The sequence below is a fragment of the Trichoplusia ni genome, chromosome 5, assembly GCF_003590095.1.
Source record: "Trichoplusia ni isolate ovarian cell line Hi5 chromosome 5, tn1, whole genome shotgun sequence".
Taxonomy (NCBI): Eukaryota; Metazoa; Arthropoda; class Insecta; order Lepidoptera; family Noctuidae; genus Trichoplusia; species Trichoplusia ni.
In genome coordinates this window covers 14,314,279-14,335,861 of record NC_039482.1, presented here as the reverse complement: position 1 = coordinate 14,335,861, position 21,583 = coordinate 14,314,279, and the positions used below count along the sequence as shown (strand labels likewise).

The window sequence follows — 21,583 nt, the reverse complement described above, 5'->3', positions numbered from 1 at the left end:
GTTATAACTAAAAAGAAATGAAGAAATATATCAAATAGCCATAACATTTCACTGAAAATTTTCTTTATACTAATGGAAAAAAATAGTAAATACTGGGAAATATTTTTGCCCTCTTAAACTTAACAAAAATTCTCTCGCGAGTACCAGGGTAACATAAACGTAAGCATTCAGTACTCCGGCCTTCACCATTGAACTCCAGACACTCCAACTTTGGATAGAACCGAAACTCTTTACAGTGTCACTCGTCGAGTGTTCAAATAAACACGGTTCAAAGAGACGGCGCCAGCGCAGCATTCATTACTATTTGTTTGTGAGATGTTTATTCCGCGTTTGTATGCCATTAGGCATACTAGCTGAATGGTCAATTACGTCTTTAGTTTCTTTAGAAAAAGTAAACACACTATTAAATGATGTACGAGTCGAACTCGCGATCCCGCCGCGTCTGCCCATGATTAAGGACTCCGGTTGGGTCCGAAACTAGTCGGGCTACCCCGAAAAATACGCGTGAGTAAACCGTTACATCATTTAATAATGAATCAGTCTCACGATAGTTATTATAAAAATATAGTAAACACACTGGTATCAAACCAGAGGTCTCCTACCATATCTTAAAACGCGTGTACATCCTAATGTCGTTAAGGACACACCCTTAAAAATATTGCTTATTGACGTGACGGTAGGCCCCCAGAAGCCATCAACATTGTATGATAGATTGAAATATCTGCATTGAATTTGATTGGAAAAAGATATAATACAAAATCTGTAACCATGCAGCTTATGTGTTTCTGACTCGGTAATTTGATGAATACTGCTAAAGGCGTCTCATTATAATCATTTTGTCATGCAACATTCTCTTAACCTGCTCAACATGATACCACATCCATAGTTTACTTCACATATTATTTTAGCTCATGACCATCATCATCCTTAGACCAGTCTCCTACTAGACAGTATTTCCCTTTTTTACCCGGGGAAATCCTCATGGACTTTCTCCGCCCTGGGGAAGGCGGAAAGATGTGCTGGACTCCTACCGGCTAAAACCAAGTGCTTCACCCTTCCCTTGTACCCGAGATCACGGGAACGCGATGCAAACTACCGCGAAAGACAGTATTCCCCTAGGGTAACTCTAGAATAAGTACATTACGCTTGTATTAGGCGCTTACGTCTGGTGCTCAGACAGACACGGCTGCATTACAAACGACTTAATGTTCCGTCCGTCTTCCGTGTAATACGCGAGGCCCTACGAGTGCTCCTTACGACAACTATCGATTGTCACCTCACTGTCATTGCTTCCTACGTAAACAAACAAATTGAGACATGTTTTTGTGTTGTTATTGATGTATTTTCGAATATTTAATAGTACAAGGGTTTTTAATTTCAATTCTGGAACTGTCTTGATGTGCAATAAATGGAAATTATTGAAAATATATTTTTCGTCATTTGGATCTATCTAATTAAGTTTTCAATAGGTACAAGTTTGTTAACTAAACCATTGATGATTATTAAACTAAATGAATCAATGATTGTGCGTTTGGAATAAGTAGTTCTTAGAACAAATTATGAATCAAACCAAACTAATAATATATTTGTTGCACTAGTGCACTCGACTACTTCTTAAACCATTAGCCCACGTCAGCTGTGCATCACGGACACTTTTAACCTTTCTGATGTTCCACTTACATTTTTAAGGAAAACGTGGCGTATTTGAGTACTTCATGATTCAGTAGTCATCCATCATCAATCCGTCATGAATCATCATTACCTTCTTCCATCTTATTTAAACTTGTTTATTATTTCTCCTACGAGTTATGGCGCTCATTAGATTTGGTTAACGCAATTTATTGTAGTCCGCAGCAATAACAACTATAATTTTCCTGTAATTGATGTAATCAGAAGGAAACTTGTCATTCAAATTGGAATAATTTATGGAATTTCTCAAGCAAAACGATGTCAGTTTTGTCACACTAATTGTGACTATTTTCTTAAATTAATTGTTAGTTTTCATCACTAACAAGTTACCAGACAATTTATGTACAATTAATTTGGAGTTTCAAAATATTTATCGTTTGAAATTGATATCCAAAGGTAAGGCAGTTTAATTCCGACCATCTCGAGGGCATGTGTTCTTCTATATTTAGCTTATGTTGGATCTGTCTGATTAATTCTCCAAAAATACTCGTAAATCCGGGATGGCATGTAGGAACAAGGAGCCGTTACTCACTGCCTGGCAAGCGGAAACTGAGGTGTCTGGTGATTTTAAATAATGCTGTGATTCACACAAAAATGCAGGTGCTGTTGTTACTGTAATTTCCAGAATCCATTTCAGTCAGAAAAATGCAACATTTGGTTGAACATCGTTTGTAATCTTTATGTGTTTTACCTCTCTCTGGTTCATGAATCACAAAACTTATTTCATTTAGGTTCTGTTTTATGTTGCATTTCGGTTTTATTCGTTTCGATCCAAAAATGTCTGCGTTTTTTAGGGCTAATTGGATATGCTAACTAGAAAGATAGACCAGTTTAATCAGTTGGCATTTTAGGCAATAAAACATGTCTTATTACTTTTAAAGATTTTTTTTTTCATCTTTTACTGCAAATGTTCAAGTTTTGAATTGTCCCAGGATTTATAATCATAAATAAATAAATAAATAAATGATTCCTTTCAAATTGTAGGGAATTTTAGACTTCTATTGACTAAACCTACTCATGTTTCTGCCTTTTCCCTTCAGGTACTGGGGCCATTTCGGGCAATTCCGCTAGCCTGGTAGGCCTGGAGGTCCCCCTTAACGTTAATTTACCTGGAGATGGTATCATTGCAATTCAAATCTCCTTGACCTTTTTGCATTTCATAAACGCATCAAAATTCCGGAACATTTCCTTATCTATTTACTCACTCATTTATCACGTTCTCTATGGAGCATGACTGAAGTCCGCTCCCGATCATATCGTGCTGCCCCTGGAAGCGCTCCAGAGACCAGACACTTACACTCGGTACATTTTATTTTAGCTTCCTACCGTTTGACGTACGTTAAGGATCATAAACTGTTATTTTTTATTCATGTAATCTTTGATGGGTGTTTAGTTTCGTTTTACTGCACTTTAGCGATGTTTATTTATCTTCAGATGGTTGTAAAGAGGGTTGCAAATAGATGAGCACGATAAAATGTTTGGCTATTTTCCTTTACTTAATATTGATGGTGGCGAAAATCATTTTTTTGACTCCTGCGATTTTGTACTTTATGCACTTTATGAACTTCAATCCTGTTGTGTATAAATATATAAATGATAACAACAGCCTAAGAATATCCTCTTCCCATACAGGGAAGGCTCGAGCATTAGGTCATACTGCTTGAACTCTCAACAAACTCATTTAAAATAACACCAAGTCTCACCATTCCACGCTACCGGCATGGCGGCACATCATCCGTCAACTACTCATTTGTCGAAGGTACAGTAACTGATACACTGGTGTAACAGACAAGACAAGTCGCAACCAGCCAAGTGCCAAGTTCCCGTGACTGACAGGTGACAGGAGCAGTCGCAACATGTCTGAACACGGAATCATTCAGCAGTCAATCACTGACAGTAATATTAGAGAACAACGACCTGTGAACTAGACCGAGTAACAAGCTATAGAAAGTGGTGGTTAGTGATAGCTATAGATAGTATATGATACAAAAATTATTATTTTCTGACAATGCGGGCCATTAAAAAGAGAAAACATAAAAAAGAATAACTACTAAAACGGGGAATCCTTACTTTTACGAACGATGTCTTATTGAGTTAAAATTAAAATTGTAATGAAATTTTACATAACTTTATAAGCCTTGACAAGCTCATCAGATAAACAAGTAAAAAGGCTGATAAATACTTAAAGTAGCTGCATTTATTATCAGTAAGCCTGTTTTCCCTCCGCAAACATCCCGCTGCCATTAACTCTCAATTTGTACACTCCCGTTTACATAAAGATTTGTTGACAAGCCAACATTTTATCTAATTATCGTCACATCTAATCACTTATATCGCTGGCCCCCGGGTGACGCGTCATAAAAACTAACTGTCAATAAACATCGCATCACATTTGGGAACGGGGATTGTTTTATTTTGGCCTTGGACTCGTTCCTGGACGAAAATGTGGGCGAAAGTTTCCGCATGACGAGAGCCGCCTTATTTTGTCATTAGTGGTGACATAGTAGCAAGGAGTATCGATAAGTAGGTATAAATTTGAACTTTGGTACGTTTATAAATGATAGAAGTAGGGAGGGGTAGGGAGAATTGTTATGTACTACAAATACTTGAACGATTTTATTGATGTCAATTGTTTTAGAAACCTGTAGTTTTTAATGAACGGACTAATAGACGTCATCAAGAACGTCATTTAGCAAAAAGTTGTTGTAAACGAGGTATTCGCTGATAGCAATCAAAGATTGTTGGTATTGTATACTATATAAGAGCCAGAAAATTGTTGGTATATTTTGAAGGATACAACTTTGCACCATGGTTGTTTTAAATCCCGTAAGAAGCTCTTTAAAACACAAGCCAGCAAACTGTTACGTTTAACGGGTCTCGCTCTAAATGATATCCCAACAATATCCCAATATAAGTTAATTGATATTATTACTGAACTCAAAGTTTGGTACTGATATGATTTACATCCGAAATGATCGGTGTAACAGTCTAGAGTATAACAGTACAGAATCAATACAATAAATATTTATACCCGAGCCGCGGCGCGCGTGCCCACTGATACACGGCGATGTCGTGTTTGTATCATCATACAAGTAAATATGGCTAACATTTAAGTTTAGTTGAAACCTTATAGCATGAAGTGATAAATTAATATAGCAACTTTGGTTTCACATAATGATTTAAGTACTATTTGTTGCCCGCGACTTCATCCGCGTGGTTAAAAGATAATATAGACTTATTTTTGTTTTACACATCTTTTAAATTTTCTCCTTTTAACTACTTAAGAAATCGAGATAAAAGGTAGCCTATGTTCTTTTTCAGATCAAAGGTTAAATGCATGCCAAATTACATCCACATCCGTTCAGCCGTTTTTGCGTGATTAAGATTAAATCAGATAAATAAGATTTAATCCACACTTTCACATTTATATTAGTTAGGATAAAATATCGGTTCAATTCGACCTAGCCGCGTCAGATCGTTTGGGCAGCTTGTCAGGCGATCAAACTTTATTAAATTAATAAACGACACACATACTTTGTATTTCTTCTTCTTCTTTCTTGTCGTTACACTCTTGCCAGAGTGGTCGTGGTCGTCACGTCACGTACTTTGTATTTATGTACACAAAAAAATGAACAATAAATTTCAGTTACACAAACTTACCAAAAAGTGAATTACACCTTACGACAAGTTACATTAAAGTTTGGTAATTTACATTTACTGGTAAAACGTATTGCGGTAAAAAGAACATTACATATCCATTACCCATTAAACCAGGAGTATGACAATAACACTAAATAATTCGGTAAAAACCAGAGCAGTAATAATTTCATAAAACCGCTGTATTTCGGTCCCGAGGGTGTAGTTTGCTGAAAAAATATTCTGATCAATCATCTGTGTGGTAACGGACATTACTTTTAGTATTACAAGGTAACGGGATAATTGTTTTTCATTTATTTAGCTTACAGTACTTTATTGTCGTATCAATACGTGAGTATCAATATGACAAAATTGAATAGAGTTGATTGTATATCTCCTACTTTAAAAAACGTTGGTTGTGAATAAAATACGGTTAATTTTATGGAAGTATGGGCCAATAACATCATCTGTCGGTAAAGACGTAGGCACAGTTTAGTAACTTGCAACTTACTGGTGATAGTCGTATACCCAAATGTGAAAATGACTTACCTTTCTGAACACTAATAAAATAAATATTACTTAGATCATCATACCTCAACAAGTTCATTGAATTTTGTATTCGTTCTCGTTATGAATTCAGCAATAAGCAAAAAAAATAAACATTGAAGCCGTCATAATTAATGCCACATTTGCAAATCTACTTCTAATAACGAAATTCGAGGAAATTCCCGCCAAAGAGTAAAATTCAAAGAAGTTTTCATTAACAACTGTTTTGATCAAACACCGAGTGTGTATCAAAACATAACTTTTATAACACTTACACATCGCATCGGTATAATAAAAGTTTAATCGCGTGCGAAGGAAGTTGTAACATATTAAAAATATGTAGAGAGCTGAATTCTAATGAGTATTGCTAAGGTTTCCGGATGTGATATCAAATAAAAGTGGTTTTATTGACGATTATGGCGCCAAAGAAATAAGCAGTTTAGTCTATGATTATTACTTTTTTAAATTAGGTGAAGTGGTTTGAGGTTTGAATTAGTAACCTACTTCGAAATTTAAAATGTGTGAAGAAGTGAGTGCTTTTAAAATAATATTTATTTCTGGATTACCAAAATAAATTGTGATTCCTCTATTTTATATTTACACTGCAATGTTTTCTGAACTACCTACTCAAAAACTTGATGAAGTGGCAGAAAAGCAACGATAATTATTATTAACATTTACAAGAAGCAGTAAAATCACACAATGCTATATACATCAACTCAGTTCAATTTGAACGCAGCTTAAATTGAAAATACCAAAAAATAATTCATAATTTATTTCTCCTCGTACGTTATCGACATAAACAATGGGAATGCGCCATAAACATCAAAATAATAGCAACGAACACTTTTATCTGCCATTTGTGCAGCATGCGGACGTAAATAAACTGAAAGTGCAAAGACTCGATGGGAGCAACGCGGACCGAACATTTGTGAGCAATCGAACATTGATGTGAGAGGGAGGGGGGGAAAGGGGCCATTTGGGTATTAGAATACTTTAAAGTTTCTCCTAATGTATTTTAAAGTCAATCGATAAGTTAAAAAAGTAACATGTTGCGTTAAAGTCCGTTAGGTTATTAAAATGTGTTAGAGGCTAAAGAGAATTGGGTAGTCAGAATAATTTTCGTTTAAATCTGTAGGTAACTTAAGAAAAACGAAAATACTACGAAAAAAACGAAATTTACGAAAATACCTACCTATAGTGAATATTAATAAGCAAAAAAATTCTGTTCAATAACCACTGGCATAATAAATTCGTATTTCAAAACCCGAAAAGCTATTCAGACGAGAAAAAATATGATTCAAAAATCGAACTCCCGAAACAATTCAATGAAAAAGAATTTATTCCTGTTTCAATGTCGTTGACACCGGACGTCAGACGTAGAAAAAGTATGGAGATAGCATTTTATGGCAATACAAATGTAAAATTACTACCTCCATAGTTGTTTTGTGAAATATTGTAGAGTTTTCCCTTTGAACCGAGTTGGAATCGATGGCGAAAGGAAAGCTTTTGTCTCGTGATGGATGCCGTCTATGAAGTTTTGAGTTTGTTAAACTTTTTAAGATGGCTCAATGCACTTTTATTGGACTTTAAACATTGCACTACGTATAAAATATAGGTATATACTCTCGATTCGTGAACGTGAAATTAAAACAAAATCTTCTAATCCTTAAGTACTTTATTTATGTTAAATCTTTTACAATCTACATTTTGCCCTGATTTGTCACACCTATCACTAGTAGAAAACATATCAAAAGAAAAACAGACACACGAATCTCCCATTAGTATTTAAGAAATACATGTGCGCTTACGCATGCTCATTTGACAAACGCACAAAATAAATCGTACGCACCGTCGGCTTACACCCACGTGACAGTAAGTACGTACAGTCAGATACAGAAGTCCGATAACAAAGTCAGATTATAACAAGAACTACAGGTCTTTATTAACATTATCTCTTAAAGTTATTTAGTTCCATTAGGGATGACGACAATTTTTTTTGCAGTAGTTTTGTAGACTTCTGTATAATAATGGATACGTATTTTTTTATTTGTCCCGCAAACAAAAATTGACCAAATTACAGTGAATGAAATTTACGCGTGACGTCACGATTGTGTATAAATTTTACCATATCGTTACGTCACAAGCTCCCTCTCCTAAACTTCAAAGCAGTTAATCTTTGTCAATTCTAGTTTTTCTGAAAAAGGAAAAAATGCGTGTCTCATACTTTTCAATTATCTAACTGAGGGACTACTTAGATTTTTTCCTTTTATACCCAGTCGTCATCCCTATTGTAAAAGGAAGACGCCGTACCTACGTACGTACCTAGTGCGGTCTTGCTTTCACAACTACAATCATATTTCTTGAGGAGAAGCTAATTACATTTCATTTCAATGTTAAACGCATACAATAAAATACAATAAGACTGAGTCTAACACTTGGCCTAGTCAAAAACATATTTTCACACAAAACTAAGGCTCCGCTGTTTGACCATCCGTCGCCAAGCTGTTTCTCATGAACAGCTATAGCTAGACTATATGGAATATGGTTTTAACAAATTTCTTTTTTTATAGTATGGCATCCTGAGTTTCGAAAGTCTAAGACACACTGTTTTTTTCATAAAATTACTGACACTTGATCAATCGCGATTGCTGACTGTACCCAAACGTAGCACTAAATATACAGTGCTTGTGAATGAATAATACACGTATAAATGTGTGGTGCGCACGCGCTGCCAACACGATGTCACATTACATGCGGCGGATAAATACAGCGGAACTATTTGTATCGGCTTTGTTAAAAAGATTGTCATAACTATGTTATAAATCAGTTGTTTTTTTATATTGTTTTGGGTAGATAATAAAAGATATACCGACTTCACGATTATGGATTTATGATAGTGTAAATTCTGACTTACTGTATTATTAACGAGTTTATTTAATAATAATAATTAAATTGTTAATTGTTGAAGACCAGTTAATGCGACTCTTACGTATATCGTCTCGTATGTTTACACTCTTTCTACCTAATTATATACATATAAATTAATAGTAATCACTTTCTAACAATCATGGTCTATACATCTCGAAAATAACAAGAACTTACAAACCCAAACAGTTAATCCGAAAGTCTTTCACTCGCAAAAAGATTTTATTCACATTTATTTTTGAAACTCGATACAAAACATGTACGAAGGTCAAATGTTCATTCATGACAATAACTACGGAACCCAAGTTCCCCAGTTGTGAACTTTTCTCCAAAGATGTGAAGCTTTGCTAATTAGCTGATCTTTGCTCGTCTTCACCGGGACCCGGTTCCGGAGCGACAAGCCTCGAGGCAATGGAGAAAATATACAAATATTGCCAGCACTCATTTCATTCCTTTATTTTTCAACCAGCAGTTTTTGTTAGCTTTTGATAAGCAAGTTTTGTACAACGACATTATCAAAGTTTACGCAGCGGAAACATCAACGGAAGCTTTAAGTAATGCCAAACATAGTGGAGCAAAATCAAATGAAGCGTATATGAAACAGGGATTTAAAAATTAAAGTTTAACATAACGGTTTAGATTATCAAATAGAGTTAATTTGTGGTTTACACACGCGTTTACTACATCGTATTCCGATCCAAAATCTATAACCGAACCTTACAAAATTGTTTGAAAATCATAAATTAAAGCATACGTTAACAAATGCTATTTATATATTTGTAACTAAAAAACTGGTATTGTCTACATGGAAAACAAGAAGAGCGGAATTTCCGCCTTCGAAAAAAATCTGTTACATGTCACAAATGACACATATTATTACCGGCGTGCATCAGCCGAGCGTTGACGAAGTTTGCCGAAGTGATTGTGCGCCCGCGTCTGTTTCCTGCCCGATTTAGACTCGGCCTTGACCCGAAACCGTTGATTACACAAAAATATACGATGAACCATAAACTATGACAGAAGAAAATTAAAAAAATATATATTACTGAACGGAAGACGTCGTTCCCTTTGAAGAGCTCGCCGTAAATTAGGAAGATCGTTAACGGAGCGGTTAGGGCTAGCCACCAATACTTTTGAATAAGAGTACCATTCGAATACGCTTTAATATGCCTGTATCAATTACTTACACACATCAAAAAACTATTAAACAAATATATATTGCCTCTTTACTGGAAGTATAAATTGATCTGATTTATGTTCCGTGCCGCACTTTATTTCTCTCATTTCGGAATATCGAACGTAATTTTAAAATGTTAGCACTCGTGTTTCAATTGTTTGTCTGTCTTTATTAATTGATGTCAGAACAATGCCAATTACCATTTAGATAAGCTTCTAATTAAAATAAATTACTCGAAAAATAACCCAAATGGCGAATACAAACTCGAGGAAGTTTAACCACGAGCAGCGTAATTACAAAAAACAAACACTTTTAAAAATTGCAAAAGAAAATGCCACAACAGAATGCATTCGGAACAGAATTCAGTGTTGCTTGTATAATTCTTTTCACATTAGCCGCGCAAGGAACCGCACGGATGTCAGGAGAACACGCAGCACTAGAAATATTTCAGCAAATTTGTAACATTTCGTGACTTTGCCAAACTGCTAAGGATGCAGTGTGTAATACATAAATTACGATTTCCCGAATAACACTGGCAACCCTACAAGATTGCCAGATTTTGACCACTTAATTTTGACAAATAGATGGTCCTTGAATTATTATTTATAATGGCAATATTATTTTATGTTGCACAGATTAGCGATCGATAAATCACAGTCATTATATCCGTCTGCTAACTGTTAAACGAATTTAATGAGGTGAATTAATTTGTTTTTGAACGACTCACCGCCATCTGTATTATTGTATGAAGTCCGATTTGCGAATATGGGGTATTAAATATGCTTGGGAGATTTTATGATAATCATCTGTTTGGGAGCGCGGCTCCTAATTACTGATTTACGAGTTGAGCATCTATATTTATCTACACGTCAACCTATACCTTATTTTGTCTTGTATTTTTTTCAATAATACCTTTCTAAATCTGATAATCTATGGAACTAACATTTCAGTGTTAAAATTATAGTTTTTGTAATCATAAGTAGTACCTACATACACACGCATAAGCACATGTTTAAAGCCCATATAAAATATAGTGCGCATATTATAGTTTCAGCAAACCCGGTTTATTTGCACGGCAATGCAGACGGTACACGATGCAACTACGTGTGGACAACACCGCATCGAGAACTAACACGACATCAGTAACACGTTCTATCAACATAAAACCTTCATACACAATCATTAATAATGTTTATGCTATAAGCGTATTAGAATAGACAGATACAATAAAGACATTTGTAAAAAATCAATAAATCACACTTAAAACCGCAGCTCTCTAATCCTTTGATGTGCTCTTGTAAAGCTTTTAAGCATCGAGCTTCGCTTTGTTCTTTCAACAATATCTATTCAGTGTTATGGACATCGTAATATAAAATAAAGCCATCATTAAATGTAACGCACGTATTAAAAGATTTAAGGTTATGAAACAATTAAATGACGTATGTGTTTTCGCGCGCAATCATCTGTCAAAGTGACGTTACGTAAGCTTGTTTTTAATGTTGCCAATTTAACATTTATTAATCATTTCTTTTGATAAAGTCTGAAAATACTTTTAATTACATACATTGAGAATTAAGGCAATGATGCACGTAGGAATGTCACTTTGTGTGCCCGTCCGGTCCGAAATTTCAGTGGCCGTGAGACGGAACTGAATCATCTTAGAACAATGGCTACTAAATATAATATTTCAAAGGAGCTCTTAAAATTTTACGTGTAAATATTATCATTTAAGACAAACATCTCTGACGAGACCCAGTTTGTGACAAACCGAGCCTTGAACCGAGGCTGGCCCATAAATCGGGCGGACTCAACAAATAGACTTCTTAGAAACATTCACTCCCTCCAAGACTGTCATTGTTGTAAGATCACGAAATAAGAATATCTCTAGAATTGTTGAAATAAGCGCCGCGACCGTTCTGATGAAATTCGGGCTCGAGCAAATATAACACGAGAGTTTACGCCGGGTATTGCCAACGCTAATAAATATATAAATGTTCATGTAACTCACATCAGGTGTCGGGCAAGTTTATCCAACTGTTATCATAATATTGCCGTTAGTCACTCCCGCCGGCTTGGCCGCCGTACCTCCAATGTTGAGTCATAGGACATAAATTAAGCTGCAGGGAATACACTAGTTCTATTTAAGCTCATAGTTTAAATATTTTTCATCAGTTTCCTACACCAATTAGTTTATCGTACACACCGCTACGCAGCGCGGGTGCTTCGGCCGGATCGCCGACGTGTGAACTCATAAATTTATGCGAGAGCATCTGACCTGATAATCTAGTTTACGTTAATTCCTCGGAGATTAATTTCCCAAGCGTTACGCAGCTCCGGCATCACCGGGACTAGATGAGCGCAGCGCGAGGCCCGGCTCGGAGAGCGCGCGCACGCTGACTGCACATACCATGAAACGAAGAAAACATGAGCCAAGCGCTGTCACTGCTCAAGTTCATCAAAATACCAAAAAAGTTATCCCAACGTGAGAGGACACTCGCAGTGGCATGACTGGCCGCGAGGACATCACACTGCCACACTAACCAGTGCCTTACGTTATAAATAGTGAATCTTGGTGCTTCGAAACAATAAATAATGTTAGTGAACACAGACACACGGACGATAAGGTCAAGCGTTTAAAATGTTAGACGTTTTTCGCGGATTGAAGAATCTCATTAAAGTGAACTATGTACACATCGACTCGCCGGTATTTCGATTGCACTACTCCATCACCGTCATCTTGCTAATCTCGTTTAGCCTGATAGTGACGACGAGGCAGTACGTGGGCAACCCCATCGACTGCATCCACACCAAGGACATCCCCGAGGACGTGCTCAACACGTACTGCTGGATCCACTCCACCTACACGCTCAAGAGCTTCTTCAACAAGAAGGTGGGCGTGGAGGTGCCCTACCCCGGCATCGGCAACAGCAGGGAGAAGGGCAAGGAAGACATGAGTGACAGGAAAATATACAAGTACTACCAATGGGTGTGTTTTTGCCTATTTTTTCAGGTGAGTCTAAGAATTAGTGAAGTTATATCATACTTACTTCTGACTGATTTCAAAAAATGTATTCATATTCTACCACTACACAAGTTACTGCAGCATTTCATAATTTGGGATTACTAAATCGTTCAGCGATTCGATTTGATGTAGAAAACCTGTCGGTGTATCGATGTCGCAACACGTAGATGCGCAAGCGCATAAACAAAGCACAAGCAAAACAAGCACACTATAATTAGTAGAGCACACTGTTAATGTTGCCAGCGACCCGTTTCACAATATATTTATTCTTTATTATTTTTTGGTGTTTAACGAGCGTTTAAACCCGGTCGTTAATCACTAATCCGGAATTCGGAGTAATGAAAATATTTTGGATAATTTATACACTGTCTGTCATACTTGTGTGGTCGTACAACGGATCCGTCGGTCAGGCTTTGTTTTATTTACTTTTAATGATATGTGTTCGTACTTGTATAGTGCGGCTAACGAAAAATCTACTAGCTTAAACAATAGAATTGTCTTTCTTTAACTTTTACATGACACGCATATCGCATTGCCATTATGTCTTTAATATTTATTATTATCATTCCGTTTAATTTCCGAGGTGCATAGAGCGCTCTCTTTTTATAATAACTGTGAAGAGCAGTTTGTAATATTTTATTTTCTACAACAAGGCAAGCTTGTCGGTTGTTTGTACAATATTTCACCGTCTGCCATTAAGGGCTAAGAAAAATACACTTTAATAGACGATAAAAAACATAAACTTTATTTAAGATTATAACATAACCATTAGATTTTAAAGTTAAGATTTTGAGGTAGACACTTATCTCTCATAATAAATTATATTTATGTTAACATTATAAACTAGGAGTTAACTATGACGGTAATAATTAACCGGGCCATTATCATGTGCTTGTTAAGTTAATCTACATAATCTTTGACAGGGAGTTTAATCTTTTAATCCTTCCGTAGGTAATTATGGCTTTAGTTAGATAACTCGGACGTTTGGCTCTAAACTGGGTTCAAATACACCTTAAATAACTAACCGAGTTACACTGACCGAGATCATGGGGTAGGGTAGAAGCGGCGCAGCAATTTTCTGGACGGATTTGCGTACTTAAGGTTGCAGGTTCCAATATATGTACGGCAAAAGGTTGTCCTTGTGATTTGAGATTTATATCACTGTATTACGAATTAATAGTTGTTAGTTTACTGAAAAGCAATATATTTAAATTACTAGCTGTTGGGCGCGACTTCGTCCGCCTGGCTATGAAAACGTAGATCGGAAAAATAGTTTTAGATTGGATATTTCCTTGCTGTTCTGCTCCTTTTAATCTTAGCATGACAATATTATATCCTACTTTCGCAGTAAAGGAGCTACCTAAAATTGAAAGAATTTTTGAAATTGGAACAGTAGTTAATGAGACTTAAAATCTTCAGCTCATAATATTATTAAAGGTCATATGAGTCAGCAAAAGCCTGCGCCACGCTAACTGTATATAGGTATATCAATCCGAAAAGAAACCCTAGTAATTCAATATTCCATTGGGTTTAAAACCTAATACAAGTATCTTTAGTAAAACAAACAAATATTTAGTAAAATATAACTGTGTACATTAAATATCGAGAGGTCTGGGGGAGTATTGTGTAACGTTGGCAAATCGCTGTGTTTTTATTAGGGCTGGCTCGAATGGACAGCTAATGTATGCAAATATCAGCAACATGGTAATGTCGCCAGCGACTCGCGACAACCCTATAGTTTCACTGTTGCGACTTGTCGCGATGCTTTTTAATTAAATAAGTGATTCACTAAAAACAATTTTGAATCCTAAATTAAAACAATGAGTGTTCCGGTAAAATAATTTAAGGAAAAACAGTTTCACCCACCAAATTCATGATTATACTAAGTATTGCTGACCCTCGATTGTGATTTTTAGTATCTTTTGTTATGACAGCACATCACCTGTCAAAATATAATCTACCTAGCTATAACAGTTCATAAGATACCAACTGGTGTGTGATGGACAGACCGAAGGTCAACCGACCTGCCAGCAGACAGCGAGGCTGCAGTTACGGGTTTTGCGCATAACTACGACATGCGCAATGATACGATCGGGAGACAGTAGGTATTAGCATTTACACTACTTAATATAAACGTGCTATTCTTATCATCATAGATGCTTGCCGCGACAAATCTCGACGATTAATCGCAGCACCGAAACAGCCCCCTAAACAGATCATCAGAATAAAAATGTAAGAGCTCACTCAAGTAGCTGTTAATATCGGTTGATTATCATCCCGACACAGACATTACCCCCCCTCTCCTTGAACCCTCGGCCCCCCTCCACCAGACCGACCTAATTTTCACTTTATTAAGCTAAATAATGGCATGTTTATCCGAATGGAAGCGAGTTCTGCACTATTTGGGAACTTTTGAAATGTAACGCGATAAGGCCTGTATTTAGGACTAACGTTTTTACTGTTGGTCTGTGTTGGGTACGTTATTTATTAAACTACTTATTAAAGTTAGCATAAATTTAAAGTTTTATGAAAGTTAATGTTGTATCGACGACCTCCGTGGTCGAGTGGCGTACGCACCGGTTTCAAGGTGTCGCTAGCTTGAGGTCCCGGGTTCGATCCCCGGTCGGGTCAATGTAAAAATTCACATTTGTACATTTTCTCGGGTCTGGGTGTTTGTGGTACCTTCGTTGTATCTGAATTCCATAACACAAGTGCTTTAGCAACTTACTTTGGGTTCAGAACAATGTATGTGATGTTGTCCGCATTTATTTATTTATTTATTTATTTATTATTATTTATAAATACAAGTCAAATGCTACACTGCTGCTGTTAATCTTAATAATTACTTTGTAAAATAATTGGAATCTTCCAAAAAGCTTGTAAAATAGGCTACTAAGTAGTCTTGGCTTGAGAAATTGTTTTGGTAAAACAGAGTGAATTAGTCTCCACAATTATATCACCATTTATTAGTAAAACTTGGAAGAACAGCTTTATGACGTCATAACGAAGCAGGTATCATCGTTGAAATAAGAAAAGTTTCCAAGTATTGCCGGTATCGCTAATATTGTGACGCGTAGAGCAATGCTCAGAATATTTATACTAAACCAGAAACATACCAGACTTACCAGACGTGTGTACTACACATGTCCATCAAATTATTTATTAGTTCGTCAAAATATTTTATTCTACTTTGATTTTATAGCGTTGTACGTATTTATAGAAAGTTGCCTACGTTGAATTCGACTTCTTTCATACGGTTGATGTATTAAAAAACGACACGGCAGACGAAAAAATCTAAAGTTAAATTCTTGTATAATTTGTTAAAAAAAAGAATTTTTCTTTCCCTACTCTTAGAGAAAGATCTTTAATTAATAATAATGTTTATTCTAGTGTTAATTAAGAAGGCATCATATGTATCTTAATATATGTATTAAAAGCAAGTTGCAATCCTCTGTGAAAACTTACTTCTTAACTATATTTAGCAACTGTGAAAAGATGATACAATTGTCTTCATAATTCCTTTCTAGTGTAAATAATGAAATCTGTCCAAATTATCTAGATAGAGTCTATAACTTGAGTAAGTACTTGTATCGGAGAGGTGCTCCTAGCTTATCACCGAGTGGGTCTCATTATGTGGGGTCACGTCTTAACGATGTCGCGGCCACCACTACGTTATAATGTTAATTAAAATACCTGACTTACTCGCTACACTCACATGCTGTGTTTTCACGAGCCTCTACCTCTAAAACTATATTTTTTAGTACTTTTCATGAGGCAAGTTTATACTCAAATGATGATGATGATGATGATTTTTTTTTTATTTGAAAGCTTGTGCTTCCCGTGTGGTCCCATTTCAATATCTGATGATGGGATTTTTTTATTTTATTATTTTATTTTATTAGGTTTGGAAAACATACAGTTTTAACAGCTTACAAAAACAACAAATTAGGGAACTATTAACCAATTACATGTTTTCGCATTTAAGTATCTATAAAGAGCATGCTTGAAAGAGAAAAGGATATAAACTATAAACTTATTTAGTATTTTAGTACATAAAAAACAATAAACATTTACACTATGATATTACTAGCGCAAGATACAACAGTTGTCGAACCAATGTTTTGTTAGAAATCGATTAAATACATGAGGCTTAGTAACGAATAAGTCCAGTTCAGAAAAGTTGATGAGCTTATTATAAGACTTTGCGCATCTTACAAAGAACGAATTCTGTCTGTAGTTCGTGTAGCAACGGGGTACGCTAAGAAGCAGGAAGGGTGTTCTAGCAGATCTAGTAGGAGCGCGTAAGTTAATCTTGGAGATAAGTTGCGGGGCGTCGATATAAGATTGTGCTAATTTGACGAGGAGAGAGATGTCTGATATTTTTCTTCTCTCCTCAAGAGGTAGTAAATGGTATCTTTTGCATCTCAACTCATAATTAGGGTCATAGGTTTTGCACTTGTGCTGCAAGTATCGCGTAAAGTTTCGTTGATCAGATTCCAGTCTAGAGGTATAGATGTCATACATTGGATTCCAAACCTGCGAACTGTACTCAAGTGAGCTACGAACAAAGGAGCAATATAATATTTTAATTATTTTGGGATCTTTAAACTGAGAACAAGACCTTTTTAAGAACCCCATGGCCTTGTAAGCTTTATTTACTATCTGATCTATGTGCTTCTCATAGGTCAGTTTGGAATCATGTATAACACCTAAATCTCGTATATAGTCTACTCTTTTCAGCTGGTCATTCTTTAAAGAATATATGTGGGTCGTGATGTTGGCTTTGCGAGTAAATGAGATTGTGTAACATTTAGACACGTTGAGTTCCAAATTGTTTATCTTACAATAATTTTCTAGTCTCTTAAGATCCTGTTGTAAATAGTAACAGTCTCCGACATTATCTATGCGTTTAAAAATCTTCATGTCGTCTGCGTAAAGCAGGAATAATGAATTCTGAAAGCAAGTGTGGATGTCATTTATAAAGATGTTAAACAACAAGGGACCGAGAAGCGATCCTTGGGGTACTCCTGAGGGGACACAATACCGCTTCGACACAACGCCATTGACCACAACAGCCTGGGAACGATTTTTTATATAAGATGTTATCCAACGATATAAATTACCATGAATACCTGCGCAGAGAATTTTTTGTAAAAGAATATTATGGTCAATACGGTCAAAGCATTTACTGTAGTCTGTGAAAACACAATCCACCTGTCCTCCATCGTCCATACTTGCTGTAGTGAAGTCGATAAAGGACAGCAGGTTGGTAGTAGTCGAACGGTTTTTAAGAAAGCCGTGCTGTTGCGGAATAAATGTTGCAGAAAAAGTGCTGTAAACTTGCGTGTAAATGATGCGTTCAAGTATTTTACCAAAGAGGCACAGTTTGGATATAGGTCTGTAGTTTTTGATGTCACTCTTAATTCCATTCTTGTATACAGGTGTTACATACGCAAACTTCCATATACTGGGGACAGTTCCTTCCGTAACAGAGCGCGTGAAAATAATCGTCAGAGGCTTAACTAGTGCTTTGGCACACTTGACGATAAATAGTGGCGGTACGTTGTCGGGACCGGCGCCTTTTGTGAGATCTAAAGATTCTAAGTGCCTAAGCAGGTGATTTGGATCTATTGTGATTTTGCCTATGTTTAGTGCAGAGTCAGTATATGCATTGACTGGATACGGGGTAGAAAAATTTCGGTCTGAAGCGGAAAGGAAGTTGGACTGGAAGTAGGACGCAAAAGCGTCACCAACTTCATCATTTGTGTTACAACAACGACCCTCAAAAGACATATTGGAGGGGATAGTGTTAGCGCCCTTTTTGTTGGATTTTATGAAGGACCAAAACATTTTTGGATTTTTTATAATGGAGGCTTCAGTTCTGGTTATGTACAACATATAGCAATCTTCCTCAATTGCTTTAGCTCTGGCGCGAAGTAGTATATAAGAATTGTAGTCTGATGTGTTGCCATAAATGCGGTATTTACGAAGGTATTTGTATTTTTCCTTAAGTATTTTTTTCAAACTTGAGTTATACCATGGTGGGTAGCTTGAAGGATAAATAGTTTTGTGAGGTATATACTTAGTAATTAAACTCTGAAGGTATTTATAAAATAAATCAACTGCATCGTCTAGAGAGTTGCCAAGCAAGTTGTCTTCCCATGAGTGCTCGTCCAGTAACGTATTAATACGGTCGTAGTCCCCAGATTCATAATACCATTTCAATCGGGGATAAGGTTTTAATGGTAACTCAAAGTGGTGTCTCAGTACGATATCAAGAGATTTATGATGGTCATCTTCCGGAACAAAAGGGCTGGGACAGGCACTAATACTTAAATTAACATTTGATAAAACTAAGTCCAAAATTCTTCCCTTGGATTTGTTACAACAATTATTGTACTGAATTAAGTTGCACTCAGAAAGAATGTCAAAAAAGTATGTTTGGGATTCACCCGTTATACCTGAGGGTTGTAAACAGTTACCAATACTTGACCATTCTACATTGGGCATATTAAAATCCCCTAGTACTATGAAGGTGTCATCGGGGTTTGAGTTAACAATAAGTGAGAGACTATCAGAAAAGGATCGCAGTTGTGTCTCGTAGGTGTTCCCCAAATTTTGCTTGCAAAGGTAAATAACACAAATGTTTATCTTATGTACAGTGCGGTTCTTCTTTTTTAAACTAATTGTAACCCAGAGATCTTCGGCTGGTGACGACCAGTCGGAACGAACTTCAGCCGATAGTTCTCGTCGCACGGCCACCATCACACCACCTCCTAAGGTTTGTTTAGTTTTACTGTAATCTCTGTCCCTACGCCAAACTAAGTACTCACATGTCCGTATGGATTGAGGAGCCACTTTCGATTTAAAAAGGAAGCTCGCCCCCTTATTTAGTAGGGAAATCAATAATTTTGTAGACCGAATTCTGAAATTTGTAGTATAATATGTCTAAAGTTATGTAACTGTGAATGTGGCTCCTCAATCCAAACATCTGAATTGAGGAGCCACCTGAAACACGGAAAGTATTCCATGTATATTTTTGAAAATTTTGTATCATTTAGTAGCAATTGTGTATAGTGTCTACTAAAAATTTGAGCCCAGTACTGTTTATATTCAAGAATATACAATACTTTTAAATGTGGCTCCTCGATCTATACACAAGAGCATGAATTGCCATGAAAGTTATTGGTCAATTTATATTCCACTCTAAAGACATTTAGTAGTAAGTGTGTTCGAATTTGTAGTATATGGACAAAGTAGTAGACTGAGCGAATTTAATAAATAAATGCATTTCATTTGGCTCCTCAATCGTGACGTCTGCATAATAAATAATTGACTGTACCTACCTGAGATCAAAACGGAATAAAATACCAGAGACACTAACATTTAGTATAAACGGTCTACTAAATACATATGCACAGATCAACATTGTATATGTTCGGTATCTGAAAAACAAATCACTTCTAAATATTCCTTACGAATTCGCTATTTAGGGTGACCATGTTATATGAATTAAACTAGGATGATTCATTTTTGAAATTTAATTTTTATATTCTTGAATATAAACAGTACTGGGCTCAAATTTTTAGTAGACACTATACACAATTGCTACTAAATGATACAAAATTTTCAAAAATATACATGGAATACTTTCCGTGTTTCAGGTGGCTCCTCAATTCAGATGTTTGGATTGAGGAGCCACATTCACAGTTACATAACTTTAGACATATTATACTACAAATTTCAGAATTCGGTCTACAAAATTATTTACTTTCCTACTAAATAAGGGGGCGAGCTTCCTTTTTAAATCGAAAGTGGCTCCTCAATCCATACGGACATAGTACTCACTACCAATCAGTTCAGAGTCGCTTATACTGTCCAATAACCAGGTTTCTGTTATCGCGATGATGTCATAAGAATTTAAGAATACATTACGTTTGAATATATTTGTCTTTGTTCGCAAACCCCGCGTATTTTGATAATATAATTCAAATGAGGCCATTTTTATAGACGAAAAAATTTAAAAGATTAAAAGCTAATAAAAGGATTGTAAGCCTACGCGCAATTATGTATAGATTGATAGAAATCGCCCCGAGAGAGGAGTAGTGAGTAATTATGCTAGAATGACGTTCTAAATAACGATATAATTTAAATATAACACCACAACCAATAATTAACGTAAGCATTAGAAAAAGTATGCGCAAGAAAGGTAGAATTAAATAAGTTGCTACACGAACCGAACAATAACTTTTAAAAACGACGGTAAATAGTAAAATACATTCGCCAGATAAGCGGCTCGAGTTTGCGGTGACGCGGGCGCAAGCAACAATGGCACCTATGTCGCGGTACAATACGCGCGAGTGAGTGGTAAATTGCGTGCGCTGCAGTAGATGACTACGGTCAAATGGTTGTTCGACTAATCTGTTGTGAATCACTCGAAACGTTAAGTAAAGGTGAATATTAAAAGTTATAAAGAGGTTAAACATGGTTCTCAAACTGTGCACAAGTGTTCTAAATAGATGTGAGATGACTACAGTTGATGATTTGCAATTTTTAAAAGGTCTTCCTCGCATTTTATAAAAAAT

At 36.1% G+C, this 21,583-nt stretch overlaps 1 protein-coding gene across 5 annotated transcripts in view; it reads left to right on the top strand.

Annotated features, from left to right (window-relative positions):
* LOC113494632 (innexin shaking-B) overlaps nt 1-21,583 on the top strand; it is a 55,921-nt gene that overhangs the window by 18,008 nt on the left and 16,330 nt on the right. For 2 of the 5 annotated variants that reach the window (XM_026873069.1, XM_026873067.1), the window contains exon 2: nt 12,298-12,986. In XM_026873069.1, coding sequence (XP_026728870.1) covers nt 12,615-12,986 — 372 coding nt within the window. In that variant the 5' untranslated portion in view covers nt 12,298-12,614. Of the gene's footprint in view, nt 1-12,263; nt 12,987-21,583 lie in introns of all 5 variants that reach the window. The other 3 variants (XM_026873068.1, XM_026873066.1, XM_026873065.1) reach the window with 2 other exon arrangements.